We start from the raw sequence: 18,412 nt of genomic DNA, 5'->3' as shown, positions 1-18,412 counted from the left end.
AGTAAAATAAATGATACTGGACAGATATAATCTGTCTCTAGTAGATATTATATAATGGGATATGAGAACAGTGTTGATTTTTATTTTGTTAAAAACAGTATAAAAGCAGTACTCTGATATGATAATAAGGGTGGGTGATATGGCACCATATTTCAGGGTATAACATCGAATGTTTGGCAATATTATCACCAACGATACGATATGGCACACCCCTACTACAAACCCAGACCAAAACGTTTTCTCTGACTTCCATTCCACTTGAGATTATTAACTCTATTTTAGCACAAATTTATCACACAGTACAGCAGGTCTAAAAACAGAAATTAATTCAAACTCTGTTTTCTATGGTATTTAAAAAAAAAGAGAAAGTAACTAAGAAAGAAAGGGATTTTATGTAGTTTATAATGATACAGACCTGGAAAAAAAATAATTAAGAGACAATTTCAGTTTATGTCTGATTTTGCTATTTATAGATATATGTTTGAGTCTAATAAACGTTGTTGTTTTATTCGATAAACTAAGGACAAAATTTCTCCCAAATTCCAAATAAAAAGATTGTCATTTAGAACATTTATTTGGAGAAAATGATAAATGTATGAAGTAACAAAAAAAAAACATGCAGAGCTTTCAGACCTTAAATAATGCAAAGAAAACAACAAGTTCATATTCATAAAGTTTTAAGAGTCCAGAAATCAATATTTGGTGAAATAACCCTGGTTTTTAATCAGTTTTCCTGCATCTTGGCATCATGTTCTCCTCCACCCATCTTACACACTGCTTTTGGATAACTTAGAAATAAGTCTTCAAATACTTCTGCTAAAAAAATAAAAACCCCAGTGCAAACAATACTCACTATATACCGCAAGTAAAGGCATGCAGGATAAAGTAGCACAAAGTTTTCAATAAACATGACAAATTCTTTTACTTAATCCTCAAGTAGCGCACAGTCCAAATCCCTCATTTCGTTGTTCTCAGAAGCGCTTTCACCCATTAGTATTTATGAGCCTGAAGGAGCTGCTTGCTTTGAACCGATCCCATATCCAAAATCAATAGCCACTCCGAATCTAATGAAAACAGCTTTGAGAGAAACTGATGGAAATTATGACTGGAGCCGTTTCAGAAATCTTAATAAACGTGAAGTTCTTCCAGGGCTAAAGAGGATAGATGAGAAAAACGGAAAGTAATTACTGACTTGATTGTGGCAGAAGATTTATGAAATACGTCTGAGCTGAGGAAGGCCAGCTGAATTAAAATGCCTTTTTTTCAGTGCAGACACTTCCTAGCCTGGAAATTAACTTTAAGACAAGAAGAGCATTGAATTTTAATCAATTGCTCAGATCCAAACAGCAAATTGTTGTCAGAAACAATCTATGAAGAGTATCTGTGAGAGTGTGTGCGCGTGTGTCTTAAATGCTTTTCCTACTCAGTCTTGAGTCTAGTTTAGGCTTTAAACTAAAACCTCTTTATGTCAGGATGAAGTCTGGCCAGTGTTTAAATCAAACAGCTCCGTTCATCAATATTAGTACAGATTTCAATCAGTTTTTCTTCCCCAAAATAATCTGATCCTAATCTTTGATTGTATTGGATGCAGGGTAGGGGTGGGCGATAATGCTCTTAAATAATATCACGATATTTCAGGGTATTTTTGCGATAACGATATACTTGGCAATATAGGAAAACAGAAAAATAATTAATTCATTTCAGGAATATAGTATAATAGTATAACAGCATAATCATAATGTGGCAAAATAAATAATACAGTATAAAATAATATAATGCAGCAAATAATACTGCAGAATATTTAGTGCATGCATATAAACTGCAAACTAAAACAATTATACAATAAAACACCTAAAGCTTCACAGTAAATAATAGACTACTTTTAAGACAGAACAGCCCTATTATCACGATATGGATTTTTAATATCATGATATTTCTGTCTCACGATATATTGTATACGATATAATATTGCCCACCCCTAATGCAGGGTCTCAAAGGGTTAGTGAACATTGTTAAACACGAGTAAAATGTTATTATTAAACAGTTCATATAGTGAGACACTATATACTGATTCATGTAGTTTGGTAGCAACTTCTTTAAATTACTCTTTTAAACTTTATACATATGATGCCATATCACTCACCTCTAATCATCACATCAGGGTACTACTTTATTTTTTTTTTGTTGCAGTTTTTAGCAAAAGAAAAATTCACACTGTTCTCATTTCCCGTTATATAATATCTACTAGAGACAGATTATATCTGTCCAGTATCATTTATTTTACTTTAATCCTGCATACATGGAGATATTTGAGTGCATTATTAGTATTATTAGTATCATGATATTCTGGATTATTGATGTCTGTTACAAATCTGATAAAATTCTTGTATTTTTTAATATCTCAGTTAGGGTTGTGACATATCATTACATGGTATGCAATAATAAAATTTAATTTCCATTTTGTTGCAGTGTAGTGTATTACACCGAAAATACCATGAAATATTGTGATATTATTTTAGTGCCTACTCCTAGTCCACCATACAATATCAACTGTTTTGTAAAAACTGAAAAAAAACATAAGCTTATGATGATGGGTTTTAGATTCTGTAATAACCATAAAAAATCCATTATCCTTTTAATCAGACTCTTTGTTTCAACCTAAATGACAAAGCAGTTCCATTCTTTAGTTAGAATTTACACACTGCTACTAATAAAAGTGCAACGGAGAGTCTGAATTCTTTTAAAACCATGCTTTTCTAAAGCTCTTCACTTAATGGCATATAGAGGATGGCAGAGGGTGTGCTCTGCTATAATGAAACTAAGCAGACTGGATGAGAACTTTAAAAGCTGACACCGGATCAATAACAAATGGATTGATACGGTCGACTGCCAAATGACTGAATCAGACCGGACACCATTATTAATTATTTTATTACTCCAGATCAGCTAATAAGCATTTCAGAGTGCACCACATTAAACTGCACAAAACAAGTCGTGCAAGTGGCTAATGTCAAGCTATTTTACTGATAAATCATCAATAAATCATCAATTCTTAAAAAGTCTCATAGCATCGTATTTTTATATTCATTTTAAATTGTCTAGTTGTGGTGTCTAGTATGAATAAATGCCATGTGAGCTCCGGTGATCCAGTATAATGCTGCTTTAGTCCGGCGGAGGAGTGAGCAGGGAGAAACGATAGTATTTGGGCTCTTGCTCACGAATATTCATACATGCAAACATATTGCCTCTGATTGGCTTACAGTACTGCGACAATAGAGAGACAGATAACAGTTAGAAACATTTAAAAATAAAGACCTTTTTAAATTAATAACAGACCATAGACATAGATGTTCTATGGTGTTCCATAGACAAGATCTAACCATTTTTTCCTTAGTTCTTATTAATTACTGGTTAAAATATATAAACACTGATGTGTTATTCGTAGGGGTGTGACGAGATATCGTGCCACGAGATCTCGCGAGATTGTATGTGACGATATTTCTCGTCAAGCTTAAACCTGTCTGGCGGGAGAAAAAAAAATAAAAACAGTTTAGTGTGGACTTTTTAAGAGGGATCTGGCAACCCAGTAGCAGCGAGTGTGAGAGCAGCTCTCAGCAGAAGAGGAAAATTCGGGCATTTGTATAGAACAGAGGTCACTAATGGTCACTAACGTTGTCCAATGCGGACCCAAACCGAAACTACTGAGAAGGATTTAATTGTGCGGCGCAGTAAACTCACAGACCAATCACGTGTGGGGTAAGATCACCAAACCCTGGCTGCGTCCAGAAACTTTTGCTACTCCTCCTCTCCTACTCCTCCTTTCCTACTCCTCCTCTCCTACCCCGGAAGAAGGTGGAGGAATCGAGCAGAGGAGAGGAGGAGGAGGAATGGAGGGAAGGAGCTGTAATTGGGGAAATGGGACAGCTGATCCCTTTTAGATAGGATGTTGACTACCGTTGAACTGAGCCAATCACAACGCTCACTTTCAGCACGTTTCAGAACATTACTATCACACACAGCTAAAAATTCAGATATTCCAATAAAATCCTGTTTACTCCCAGCCGCATTTTACTGAGCATACAGTTTATCTAAACTATACATTACATTACTGCTTTACTGGCTGTTTAATTAGATAAGGAACCTAGTTAATTAATATGTTTATGACGTATATTTGGGCGTTGCCTTCCCCATTTTCGCGTGCTCTGTGGGCGTGGATGCAGTGATGTCATTGGAAAATCCTTAAAAGTCTTCCGGAGTAGGATACACTGATGTAACCTCCGTTGGAAGCCTACTACAGGTGGATTTTAAGCGGCTTCTTTCGTCTCCTACGGTATTCGGACAGGCGGCAAGATGGCCTCATGAAATCAGTTTCCGGGTCACGGAGGAGAGGAGGAGGATCGGTAGGAAAAAGGAGACACTTTTGGGGTTTCTGGACGCAGCCCCTGTCTTCAGTCTATCAGATCTGTGCAGACGCGGTAAGGAAAAAAATAAATAAACAAACACACCGCTCCTCACGCGGGATCGAACCCGTGTTGTCAGGGTCGCGGTCGTGAATAACCGCCTTTATAAGGAGATGGGTATCCCGAGAAAGGGCGGAAAAACGAGAACGGGCGGAAACTAGTCATGCCGAGTGCGACAGAGAGACAGGGGATTAATGTAAACGAAATCTGTTCAGAGAGGCATTTCTTCTTCTTCTTCTTCTTCTTCTGTATTTTTACATCATTCAGTTCAAACAACCTTACAGGATATAGCACTTAATTATTTAATATAATTAAATACCCTTGATATAGAAGATGCTTCTGCTACTATTAAGTTGTATGTCTGGCTGCATTTTGGCTCCAGTGGAAATAATAAACGGTAACAGAGTGACCAACAAGATACAAACCATATATAAATACTGTAAATAAATCCTACATGTGACTGTTTCATAGGCAGGTCTACTAATCCCTTAGCTCTGTACTGTATTTAAAAAATGTTCTGTCTCTGTTTCACTTCAAGCAGTCTTAATATGACTGGTTATGGTTCTGCATAGTTAAATTACAAGAGATTTAGGAGGAAAAAAAAACACAAACCATAGTCTTAATATGACTGGTTGTAGTTTGCACTTCTTGTTTGCACTATATAGTTAGAAAAGCTGTATTTGTATTTTTTTATTCTTATTTTTATTCCTTATAGAATCAATGTGTGAGAGAAACCAGTCTGTTAAGTTTGCGGTATATGATTTTGTCCAAAAAAAAAAGAAAAAAAAAGTTTTAAATCTCGTCTCGTCTTGTTATCGTGAACCCAATATCGTGTCTCGTCTCGTCTCGTGGTATTAGTGTCTCGTCACACCCCTAGTTATTCGCACAAATAACACAGGAATGAACTGCTATTCTGTTCCTAGCGCTGTTAGTTAGCTCCTATCTGACGAGACAGCGTAGCCATCCGGCTTTAGTTCTGCCTGTGGGTAGGGCTGAACGATTTTGGAAAATAATCTAATTGCAATTTTTTATCTATAAATTGCGATTGCGATTTAAAATGCGATTTTTTTTGTCTTCTCAAGTATTTTTCAACAACAGAAGCAATAAATCAATCTGTTTAATAATAAACAATGTCAGATTTATTTAAAGCACAGATAACAATAAAGCAAAAAATCTATGCTTTTCCTTTTCACCATTTGTTTTTTTATAGAAAAATAAATAGATAAATAGCTTTTCCTTTTCACCATTTTTTTTATTAGAAAAAAACATAGATATAAAACATTTAACTTACTGCTCTCCAGCTAGTAACATCATGAAAAATTAAAGTGCAAAAAACATAAAGAGAATCTGCTTTAACCAACTCGTTATTTTCTGTATTTGAAGATGCAGCACTGGTTTGTAGTGTTACCTCGCGTCGTAGCAACAGTAGCAAGGCACGTTTAGCAAAGTGACATTGAGCAGCATCTTCTTTTTTAAAGCCAAACTAATACTACACAACTGATGTGTTCTGTCGAGCCTGAAGCCATTGTGCAACAAGGGCGTTTTCACACCTGTAGCTCGTTTCTAATGAGTTTGTTTACTTGGAGCGTTTTCTCGCTCTGTTCGGTCTGGTTTCCCACAGGCATAAATGTAAACGCACCAAAATGCGCATCAATAAACCACGCGAGCAGCCTGTGTCCTCTGATTGGTCAGAGCTGTCTGACACGGGAGTACATTAAATATAAATATACGAAAAAAGTAAATACAGCGAGAATATTTTGTGTTCCAGCGCAAATATCTGTGCTTTAACACTGAACGCTGAAACGCTGCACTTTCAAATACAGTGTTTCTACGTGCAGCGCAGATTTATACATAATAAACAGAGCAGTGAATGCAGCGCGTGCATGGACACAGTGTTTGTTCACAGCTGTGGTAATTAGAGTTATCTAGCTAATATATCAGTTTAAACTATGCTTGCTTTATCATCAGTTTAGCTCAAATAAATGGCTTATATTTAATAGCTGGGTCGGATCGAGACCGGATCACGTTCTCACCACAAGCACACCGCTCCAGAGTTCGTTTGGTACCGGACCGAGACCACCTCCTCCTCCAGCTGGTCTCGGTCCGGTTCTTTTGATCCGCACCCGAGTGCGATTACTGTTTTTACACCTGCTCAATCGAAGCGCACTAAAGTTACAAACGGACCAGAGTTCGTTTTAACCGGACCAAACCGTGCTGGTGTGAAAACGCCCTAAAGTGCGCTGTATTGACTTCACTTCTCCACCTCCCTGCCTTCTGCTCGGGTATGCTCCGCTCGTCCTCGGCTTGGCTCGCTCCCAAGTCACGTGACCAGTCAAATCGCAGCCAGTGCGATTAGAGAATCGCGTTTTAAAATATCGCGAGATTATCGCAAATGCAATTAATCGTTCAGCCCTACCTGTGGGCAGTCCCGAGTCGAGGTGGGCGGGGCTATGAATACTAATTCATGGGTTGATGTAGACACGGTGCTTTTTCTGATTGACTCGTTTTTCTGAATATTTTCTTTTACTAGTTACTGCAGACAATGGAGGTTGAGGAAGAGTTTCATCATGTGCAGCATCATAAACAACTCAGAGAGACCCACTGTATTTCACAAACAACAAGAACTAGTTGATTTACTCTTCTATCCTGAGGGATATAAAATAATTTCCTAATCCAAACACATCAAAAAACACAGCTTCAATTCCACATCTTCACCCTTAATTCTTCCCGTTACCTTGAAACAGTAGACTTTATATCTCACTGATCTACTTTTCATGCTGGTACAACAAACAAGTGTCCAGAGAAAGGAAACGGAGATCAACACAGAACAGAAACCTTAACTAGACCATCTGAAGAAGGCAATACTCCTGAGAGTAGTAACAGACATGACCTCTAGCCATGCAGACCTTAAGACCACTTTATACAGGATTTCCCCTATTTCCTTTCTCGTCTACATTTGGCTGCTTAAACCCTTTTTAATGCTGGTTTTGTACATAGTTGTACAAAAACTGTGTGCTTTGCCATACTGCTCAACCATAAAACATTCCAAACATTCCAAAAATATATACAGCTATGGAAAAAAAATTAAGAGATCACTCCAGTTTCTGAATAAGTTTCTCTGATTTTGATTTATAGGTTTATGTTTGAGTAAAATGAACATTGTTGTTTTATTCTATAAACTACAGACAACATTTCTCCCAAATTCCAAATAAAAATATTGTAATTTAGAGCATTTATTTGCAGAAAAAAATGAGAAATGGCTGACATAACAAAGAAAAGATGCAGAGCTTCCAAACCTCAAATAATGCAAAGAAAACAAGTTCATATTCATAAAGTTTTAATAACCCTGGTTTTTAATCACAGTTGTTTTCATGCATCTTGGCATCATGTTCTCCTCCACCAGTCTTACACACTGCTTTTGGATAACTTTATGCTGCTTTACTCCTGGTGCAAAAATTCAAGCAGTTCAGTTTGGTGGTTTGATGGCTTGTGATCAACCATCTTCCTCTTGATTATATTCCAGAGGTTTTCAATTTGGTAAAATTAAAGAAACTCACCATTTTTAAGTGCTCTTGTTTTTTTCCAGAGCTGTATATACTATTTTAATCATGTTTGAATCATTTCCATGTTCAATATTCTTTTGCAATGTTTTTGTATTTTCTAATCTGTAAAGCACTTTAAATTGTGTATGAAAGGTGCTATTTAAATATACACGGCTTGCTTTAGTAATATTGTAACACAATAGCGAACCAGACATTTTTATTTGGGGAATATTTTTGCTTTTCCGTGCACAAAAAGTGAATAAAAAGTGCATTTGGGCCAAAACCTCCTCCCAGCATTACCAGTAACCTCTGAATCATCAGGAACCAGATGGTTCAGGTACTCATTCATTTCATGTAATAGCTTTCTGTGAAGCAGATTTATGAGGATGACATTTGAGTCCTTTTACAAGCACTGTGAACCATTCAGACTCTATAGAGCAGCTTCCCAGATATTTATTAAGCCTAGTCACAGACTATTTCCCTTTCTACAATCCCTGTTTTAAGAAGTAACCCTACATCAAAGATAAGTTTCTCTACATCAGTGTATTTTACACCAAACCTACCTGACAATAAGTGACAATTTTAACAAATGCAGATTTAACTGATTAAATTCAACCTCCACATGTAAAAAGACACTCAATCCCAGACCAAAATGTTTTTCCTTATTTCGATTCTACCTGAGATTATTATTTAATATATTTTAAAACATGATAAAAGACTGAGGACTGAGGACATATCGTATCACACGCAATAGTATAAGTAACATTTTTGAATATGGTGAACAATACTATACCCTAAAATATGGTGTCATATCACCCACCCCTAATTATCACATCACTGTGCTACTTTTTTTTACTGTTTTTAGCAAAAGAAAAATTCACACTGTTCTCATTTCCCATTATATATCTACTAGAGACAGATTATATCTGTCCAGTATTACTTTTTTTAATTCAATTCTGGATATATGGAGATATTTGGAGTGCATTATTAGTATTACTAGTATCATGACATTCTGGATCATTGACTTCTGTTACAAATCTGATAAAATTCTTGTATTTTTTAATATCTCGTCCTATGCAATAATACAATTTAAATTTCGTTTTATACCATAAAATATACAGCTCTAAGACCACTTAGAAATTATGAGTTTCTTGGATTTTACCAAATTGAAAACCTCTGGAATATAATCAAGAGGAAGATGGATGATCACAAGCCATCAAACCAAACTGAACTGCTTCAATTTTTGCACCACGAGTAAAGCAGCATAAAGTTATCCAAAAGCAGTGTGTAAGACTGGTGGAGGAGAACATGCCAAAATGCATGAAAACTGATTAAAAACCAGGGTTATTCCACCAAATATGGGTTTATGAACTCTTAAGACTTTATGAATATGAACTTTTCGTTTTCATCGCATTATTTAAGGTCTGAAAGCTCTGCATCTTTTTTGTTAATTCAGTAATTTCTCATTTTCTGTAAATAAATGCTCTAAATGACAATATTTTTATTTGGAATTTGGGAGAAATGTTGTCTGTAATTTATAAAATAAAACAACAAAGTTAATTTTACTTAAACATAAACCTATAAATAGCAAAATAGTTCTAGAGCATTTTTAGAGCAGGTCAAAGAAATGCTCATGAACATGTAGCTGAGTCACCTTAGCTCAAACCCACCGTCCATTAAGATTTACAGATCAACCACCTTCATGGCGAAAAAGATTTCAGCTCCTTCCTGTTGTTCAGGATTGGAGACACTGACGATTACGTTGGTCATTCACCATTTATGATTAAAGTGGGTCTCAAAGACCTGAAACCACAAGCCCACTTAAAACTCTGTCATCTGCTTAACATATAATTTCCATCTCATCCCACTGACATAATCACAGGAACATCGTCACCCAGGTCCACACACCTCTGCAGAGCTGCTCCTATTGGCCTATCCAGCCTAATTACAACCTGTTCTGATCTTCTGCCTCGAAAATATGAAAAGACTTCACAGTCCAGTCTGTTAACCAGCGCGTCCTATTGTACAAAGTGTGCTTCTTTCACAAGACGTACAGTTCATTCCAACCATCACACAGACGTTACATCTGAACAGCGACACAATAATGAAGACAAGGTGTTTCTATTCTAGAAAAAAAGAAAAAGCTAACATTAATCTGCCTCCTTTCTTCCTGTCTGAGGTTTTCCGTCACACTGTTACCTTTGGTTTGCTCTAAAGCAGCAGGGACCAGCATCTCTATAAAGCAGCGCTATGCTAATATTTATTGTGAAAAGCACTAGATCAACAATTTCACATCTATTTAAGAGAACAGTTGCCAGTATTATTCTTTCCTTTTATTAAGTTGGCTTAAAAAGCCAACTAACTGTTCTTCTCATTATTATTCTTCTATTTTTAAAAACGCTACTAATCCCACAGCGTTCAGTGTGGAAATGCAGGATTTTGCAGAGTGGTAGGAATTATATCGTATTACGTTGTTTGTGCTTTTTGGAGTGATACAATGGTACAGGTTTTGTAAAATTGACATTTTTATTAGTTTTTAGAGACACTTACGTAAAAAGGCAGCAGATAGAAGAGGAGAGGCAGCAGACAAAGTGAGACAGAGGGGGAGCAGACAGAGGGGGGAGAGGCAGCAGACAGAGGGGGACAGAGGGAAATAGAGGGGAAGAGTCAACCGACAGAGGGAGGAGAGTCAACCGACAGAGGGAGGAGAGTCAACCGACAGAGGGAGGAGAGTCAACCGACAGAGGGAGGAGAGGCAACCGACAGAGGGAGGAGAGGCAACCGACAGAGGGAGGAGAGTCAACCGACAGAGGGAGGAGAGTCAACCGACAGAGGGAGGAGAGTCAACCGACAGAGGGAGGAGAGGCAACCGACAGAGGGAGGAGAGGCAACCGACAGAGGGAGGAGAGGCAACCGACAGAGGGAGGAGAGGCAACCGACAGAGGGAGGAGAGACAACCGACAGAGGGAGGAGAGACAACCGACAGAGGGAGGAGAGGCAACCGACAGAGGGAGGAGAGGCAACCGACAGAGGGAGGAGAGGCAACCGACAGAGGGAGGAGAGGCAACCGACAGAGGGAGGAGAGGCAACCGACAGAGGGAGGAGAGGCAACCGACAGAGGGAGGAGAGGCAACCGACAGAGGGAGGAGAGGCAACCGACAGAGGGAGGAGAGGCAACCGACAGAGGGAGGAGAGGCAACCGACAGAGGGAGGAGAGACAACCGACAGAGGGAGGAGAGACAACCGACAGAGGGAGGAGAGACAACCGACAGAGGGAGGAGAGGCAACCGACAGAGGGAGGAGAGGCAACCGACAGAGGGAGGAGAGGCAACCGACAGAGGGAGGAGAGGCAACCGACAGAGGGAGGAGAGGCAACCGACAGAGGGAGGAGAGGCAACCGACAGAGGGAGGAGAGGCAACCGACAGAGGGAGGAGAGACAACCGACAGAGGGAGGAGAGACAACCGACAGAGGGAGGAGAGACAACCGACAGAGGGAGGAGAGGCAACCGACAGAGGGAGGAGAGGCAACCGACAGAGGGAGGAGAGGCAACCGACAGAGGGAGGAGAGGCAACCGACAGAGGGAGGAGAGGCAACCGACAGAGGGAGGAGAGGCAACCGACAGAGGGAGGAGAGACAACCGACAGAGGGAGGAGAGACAACCGACAGAGGGAGGAGAGGCAACCAACAGAGGGAGGAGAGGCAACCAACAGAGGGAGGAGAGGCAACAGACAGAGGAGGGTAAAAGAGGCAGCAGACAGAGAAGGGGAAAAGAGACAGCAGACAGAGGAGGAGAGGCATCAGACAGAGGAGGGTAAAAGAGGCAGCAGACAGAGAAGGGGAAAAGAGACAGCAGACAGAGGAGGAGAGGCAGCAGACAGAGGAGGAGAGGCAGCAGACAGAGAAGGGGAAAAGAGACAGCAGACAGAGGAGGAGAGGCAGCAGACAGAGGAGGAGAGGCAGCAGACAGAGGGCAGGAGAGGCAGCAGACAGAGGGCAGGAGAGGCAGCAGACAGAGGGCATGAGAGGCAGCAGACAGAGGGCATGAGAGGCAACAGACAGAGGGTGGGAGAGGCAGCAGACAGAGGAGGGTAAAAGAGGCAGCAGACAGAGAAGGGGACAAGAGACAGCAGACAGAGGAGGAGAGACAGCAGACAGAGGAGGAGAGGCAGAAGACAGAGGAGGAGAGGCAGAAGACAGAGGAGGAGAGGCAGAAGACAGAGGAGGAGAGGCAGCAGACAGAGGAGGAGAGGCAGCAGACAGAGGGCGGGAGAGGCAGCAGACAGAGGGCGGGAGAGGCAGAAGACAGAGGGCGGGAGAGGCAGCAGACAGAGGTGGTGAGAGGCAGCAGACAGAGGGGTAGTTATTAGCACGTTTTTCCAAGCCAACAATTTGACTTTCCTTTCATGATTGGACTTTTCCAGTAATTATATATTTTAGTTACTGCTTAAATATATTTTACTATAATTATTTGTTATCTAAATTGTTTTATACATTTCCATTTTCAATCAAAATTCCAATATTTTTTAACCCTGTCCTCCAACTGAATCCAAATAATCAGCTAATTAAAAGTCCTGGTATTGGGTTTAAGGTGTGTAAAAGAAGGAAAAGCACTAAAATGTGCAGAGCAGGGATGAAAAACACTATATACTATGCTCTGTAAATCAGGGTAACCCTTAATGCACTCACTCAGGGGACTCGTATCACAATTACAGATCATTTTGGGACAGCATATTTTCCCAGAGAAAAAAACGGATAAACAACATAACTGTCCATTTTAAAACAGAGCTTGACAATAATTCAATTTATATCAATACATATATATCTGTTACTGACTGACATTCCTTATAGAGTGAATTACATAAACTGGCAAATTATTTTAATAAATAATTTAAAAGATTGTAGGTTCAGATATCTTAATCTTAAATTAACAAATATATAATGTAGAATTTTGCCATATCATCCAGACATATTTTAAGACCACTGTATGCCACTGATATAAAGATAATATAATAGTATATTATTACACCCTTACAAAGAGCAATACTCCTAATAATACCTTTTAATCATTAGGGATATTCCGACAACGGAACAATAATATACAAATACTCAACAAATAAAGGTAAAACTCATTTAAAGAATGCAATACCACTTATCCAACATGAACCTAAACAGATAATGGTGTGGAAATAAACACAGGCAGCTTCAGAATAACAAAACATCACTGTACTCCAGTGAGCTACCTCATCATGTAGGAGACTGGGGTTCAATTCCCGGTCTGGGTGACTATACAGTAATACACCACTAAGAGTCCATGGGCAAGACTCCTAACACTACACTAACCCAACTCTAAAACAGCAATAACCTTGTATTGCAAGTTGATCTAGATAAGAGTGTCAGATAATGCCATAAATGCAAACCTACTGTAAATTAAAAGACAAAACAAGGAAATAAAATATCAAACACAAATAAATAAACATATTTCGTGACTTGATGTGCCATGTTTAGATGAACAATACAAAGCTAGACCTGAGCTAAAAGCTAAGACCTGGCTAACTATATAGTGGTGTCCACTACAGCTAGTTAAAGCTTTATCTGATTAAACACAATACAGATATACAATAGGCCCCTTCTTTACATCTATATCAATATATATAGCTATATACAGCTCTGGAAAACAATAAAAGAGCACTTAAAAATGATGAGTTTCTTTAATTTTACCAAATTGAAAACCTATGGAATATAATCAATCAAACCAAACTGCTTGAATATTTGCACCAGGAGTGAGTTGCATAAAGTTATCCAAAAGCAGTGTGTAAGACTGGTGGAGGAGATCATGTTGCCAAGATGCATGAAAACTGTGATTAAAAACCAGGGTTATTCCACCAAAAATTAATTTCTGAACTCTTAAAACTTTTATGAATATTAACTTGTTTTTTTTTTGTTGTTTTTTTGCATTGTTTGAGGTCTGAACGCTCTGCATTTTTCTTTGTTATTTTGGCCATTTCTCTTTTTTTTTGTAAATAAATGATCTAAATGATAATATTTTTATTTAGAATTTGGGAGAAATGTTGTCTGTAGTTTATAGAATAAAACAACAATGTTCATTTTACTCAAATATATAGCTATAAATAGAAAAAATAGAGAAAATGATTCAGAAACTGAAGTGGTCTCTTTTTTTTCCAGAGCTGTATCTTAAATTAATCCATACTTCACCTGTAACCTCGAATGCACCAAATGCACCAAACCCCAAGCTTTCCACAATTAATCTAGCCTATATAACCAATTAAAAATTAATTTTAAGTGCAGTGTTTATTGTTGGTGTGAATGGGGGCGTGTGGAAAACAGAGGCAAACAGGTCACATTAAAACAGCTGGAGCTGATGGAAGGTGAGCGGCTGTGAACGCGTTGGAAAGAGGGTGTTTGGTGGGGGTTTGAGTGGGTGTTTGGTGAGGGGTTTAGAGGGTGTTTGGTGGTCGTTATCTTCGTGTGGAGCTCGCTGTGGAAGGAGAAACCCCGGCTGTACTCACCCGCCCGTAGACCCTGGTCATAGCGGGGCTCTCGGCGGCGCTCCGCCGGCTGCGTGCTCTCTGCCCGGGGTATGTTCCAGCCGCTCCCCCCGCTGAGCTCTCCAAGAGCCCGGCGGAGGCGCTGACCAGAGAAAAGCCCCGGTCCTGGGGCAGCATGAAGCGCGGGTCCTGGTGAAGACGGAGCGTGTCCGAAAAGCTGCCGGGGACGAACCAGAGCAGCAGAAAAACAGCGCAGCGGCGGAGCGAGAGCATCCTGCACGTCTGCTGTGTCGCCATGTTTGTGTATGTTTGTGTTTCTTCTCGGCGAGGAAGAAACAGCGCCGCCTGCGGTCACTACAGGAACTGACCCTATAAAAGCTCTGTTAATAATTATAATAATAATAATCAACTTTATTTAATTAGGTAAAATAAAGATAACACCAGTAGAATTCAAAAAAGAAATAAAAGAAACAAGTAAATTAGTATTATGTACAACTAAGGTAACACCAGTAAAATTCAGAAAAGAAATACTTTTTTCAATTAAATTAAATTTTATTTAAATAGCGCTTTTTTACAACAGACGTTGTCACAAAGCAGCTTTACAGAAAAAAACAAGTAAATTAAAACTTTACATTAACATTATTGGGTATAATTAAGATTAAAAATTAAGATAACACTAGTAAAATGTAGAAAATAATTAATAGAAACAAGTAAATTAAAACAATTAAGATTATTAAGTAAAATTAAGATAAGAAATATTAAGATAACACCAATAAAATCCAGAAAAGAAATAAAAGAAACAAGGAATGTAAAACAATTAAGATTATTAAGTAAAATTAAGATAACAGCAGTAAAATTCAGAAAATAAGTAAATTTTTTAATTCAATTCAATTTTATTTAAATTGCGCTTTTTACAACAGAAGTTGTCACAAAGCAGCTCTACAGAAACAATTAACATTATTAAGTAAAATTAAGATAAGAAAAATTAAGATAACACTAGTAAAATTCAGAAAATAATTAATAGAAACAAGTCAATTAAAGCAATTAAGATTATTAAGTAAAATTAAGATAAGAAAAATTAAGATAACAGTAGTAAAATTCAAAAAATAATTAATAGAAATAAGTTAATTAAAACAATTAAAATTATTAAGTAAAATTAAGAAAACTCCAGTAAAATTCAGAAAAGAAATAAAAGAAACAAGTCAATTAAAACAGTTAAACATTATTTAAGTAAAATTCAAGGATTCAAGGAGACTTTTTTATTCGCATCACGTGGTGCATGAGGTGGAATGAAATTGTATTCCTACGGTCCAGTTTAAACCCAAAAAAGAACATTTTAAATAGATAAATATAAAGACAAAATTAACTAGACTAAAAATAAAATAAATATAAATATAAAATAGATAAATATAATATACACAGAATATAAAGAAGTAGGGAAGTAGCTGCAACATGGAGTACAAAATGCAAATTGCTATAGCAGCATGGATGATTATGAATGAATATCAGATCGAATCCAATCCATTGCATTCACACCTGCAAGGCTGTTCATTTTGCTTACCACAAACTGGAAGCGCTGAATCCATTTTTATTTAATTTGGGTTATGCTAATTGTTTTTCAGTTTATGCTTGAGAAGAATTGCTGTTAGATTTCTTCTAGAGTTCAGTGCAATATTTACTCAACCATTAACTCAACCAACAGGCTGGACAGAATAGTGAAAATATCATATTAAAAAAATTAAAATCATTATCATGCTACAACCCTGCAAAAAAAATCACCAGCTGGTCATTAAGAAAAACATTTCCTGTTGGTCAAGTGAAATAAGACTGTTTAATGAATACAATAAAATAAAATAATAGAAACTGTTTAATGTTTTTTTTACACATTTTAAACAGTTACACACTATATATTAATTTAAATGGTCCTTTGAGGTTTGAGCAACATCACCACCTAGTGGCTCTTTCAGTACCATGAAAGAATTTATAGTACTTTATGGTTTGTATTTTTAGGATTTTTTCATCATTAAAAACACGATCTTAACACATTAAGATAAACAACAGCCTTCGAAAAAAAATAGTTAAATTTTTTTTTTTTTGCACTTTTTTTTGCAGGAAAAACATCTTCAGGCCTTCATAAAAGTAAAAAAACACTAGGCAGTATTTTCTTGCTTGCATTCCTAGAGCTGAAAAACTAAAAAAAAAAATACCTTCATTTAAAAGAGTTTAAAAATGAAAAATTATTTTCTTTTTTGCACTTTTGTTGGAAATGCAGGAAAAACACATTCATGACTTAGTAAAAAAAAAAATAGTAAAAAGAGTAGGCAATATATTTTGTTCATGCTTGCAACGAAACATAAATACAAGCCTTCATTTAAAAAGAGTTTAAAAGATTAAACATGCAAAAAACACAGAGAATAAAAAAGTAATAAAAAAAACATAATATATTTATTTGTTATATCATTTATGTAGGAAACAAACTTTAAAATATGGCTTGGTGAAGCGTATAATATAAAAACAAAAATATTTCTAAGATAATAAGCTGGAAGAAAAGCCATTTATATGAAAATACAACAACTATTTTTGATAGTTCATAGTTTTGTGGTAATTTGTAGCCAACTAATGCTACCTGTAAGCTTGATTAACATACCTATATTTTGTTATATTTGAACTATTTGTCACATATCTGATATTTAAATTGAATGTAAACAATAAACATAATTTTTAAACAATAAAATAAATTTTAAAATACATTTTAAAACAATAAGCTGCTTAATTTAGCTAGCTAGCTAGCTAGTTAATATTGCAAATGGTTTAGCTATATGAACTTCATAAGAGTAAATGTTCATTGGTTGCTTAGCAACAAGCCATTTTTAGCTAGTTAGATAGCTAGCTAGTTAGCTTTATCAAATAACGTTACTGTCTTATTTTATAATCAATATTAGCTAGATTATTGTCGTAATCTACAAACTAATACACTTCTACACTCAAAGTACCCCTCTGTGTGTCTTAAGCTAGCTCTCCAGCAAAGTAAACGACATTTCCAGCAAAGTAAGTTATGTAGTTAGCTAAGTAAGGTAAATAAGCTAAGCTAACTAGCTTGTTAGCATCCTTGCTAACAATGAAAAACAGGGTTCATTTACCTGGCTTTATGTGAGGGTTTGCAGGCTGACTTTCAGGTAGTATTTTATTCAGGTAACAAAACAGTAAAAGTATTATTTTGTAAACTAATTAACTTTAAATTTATATTTTATATTTTTAATTAACTTTTTAAAATGTATATTTTGTGAACTAATTTGCTAATTGGCTTTTTTAGCTTTAGTTAACTAACTTAGTAGTTTTTGTTGTTTTTGTAATGTTGTATTCACACTCAACAATACAAAAACAACTAAAACTACGAAGTAAGTTAACTAAAGCTAAAAAAAAGCCAATTAGCAAATTAGTTCACAAAATATAAATTTAACGCTAAGTCAGTTGAACGAACAGCAGTAGAATCAGTTAGCATAGAAAATAAATTCTATTCTAATTTTTTTTTTAAACTCTGAACCTAATAACACATATTATTAACACATATATATATTTAATTGACTGCGTGTACAAATGATTGATATTTATGACAAAACAAAATCACTATATATGCATGCACATTGTATTTTTCTAAAAGATGCAAATGCATTTTTATCTGTTCAGGAAGAAAGACCCAAACCTGAAATTTGCAATTCATTAAACAAGTGGATAAGTGATGAACCAAACAGAATTGAAAGAAAGTTGCTTACATTAACTTATATTCACATTAATAAACCAAGGGACAATACTCATTCCTGTTACTGGAACTCTCTACTATTACTGGCACTTTTATGTTTTGAGTAACAGGACTAAAAGTAATAAAAATGAGTTTTTAGCAT

At 36.8% G+C, this 18,412-nt stretch overlaps 1 protein-coding gene across 4 annotated transcripts in view; it reads right to left on the bottom strand.

The window, feature by feature from the left end:
- sorl1 (sortilin-related receptor, L(DLR class) A repeats containing) overlaps window positions 1–14,834 on the bottom strand; it is a 134,684-nt gene extending 119,850 nt beyond the window's left edge. For all 4 annotated transcript variants that reach the window (XR_007425247.1, XR_007425249.1, XR_007425248.1 and 1 more), the window contains exon 1: window positions 14,532–14,834. Coding sequence is in view for 1 of the 4 variants with exons in the window: in XM_022674963.2 (XP_022530684.2) it covers window positions 14,532–14,807 (276 nt within the window). In the remaining 3 variants the exon portion in view is untranslated. The remainder of the gene's footprint in view (window positions 1–14,531) is intronic.
- Between the last annotated feature and the right edge of the window lie 3,578 nt (window positions 14,835–18,412).

This window comes from Astyanax mexicanus, chromosome 18 (genome assembly GCF_023375975.1).
Source record: "Astyanax mexicanus isolate ESR-SI-001 chromosome 18, AstMex3_surface, whole genome shotgun sequence".
NCBI classification, from domain to species: domain Eukaryota; kingdom Metazoa; phylum Chordata; class Actinopteri; order Characiformes; family Acestrorhamphidae; genus Astyanax; species Astyanax mexicanus.
Note: the sequence above shows the minus strand (reverse complement) of the source record. Positions and strands in the feature narration are given on the sequence as shown.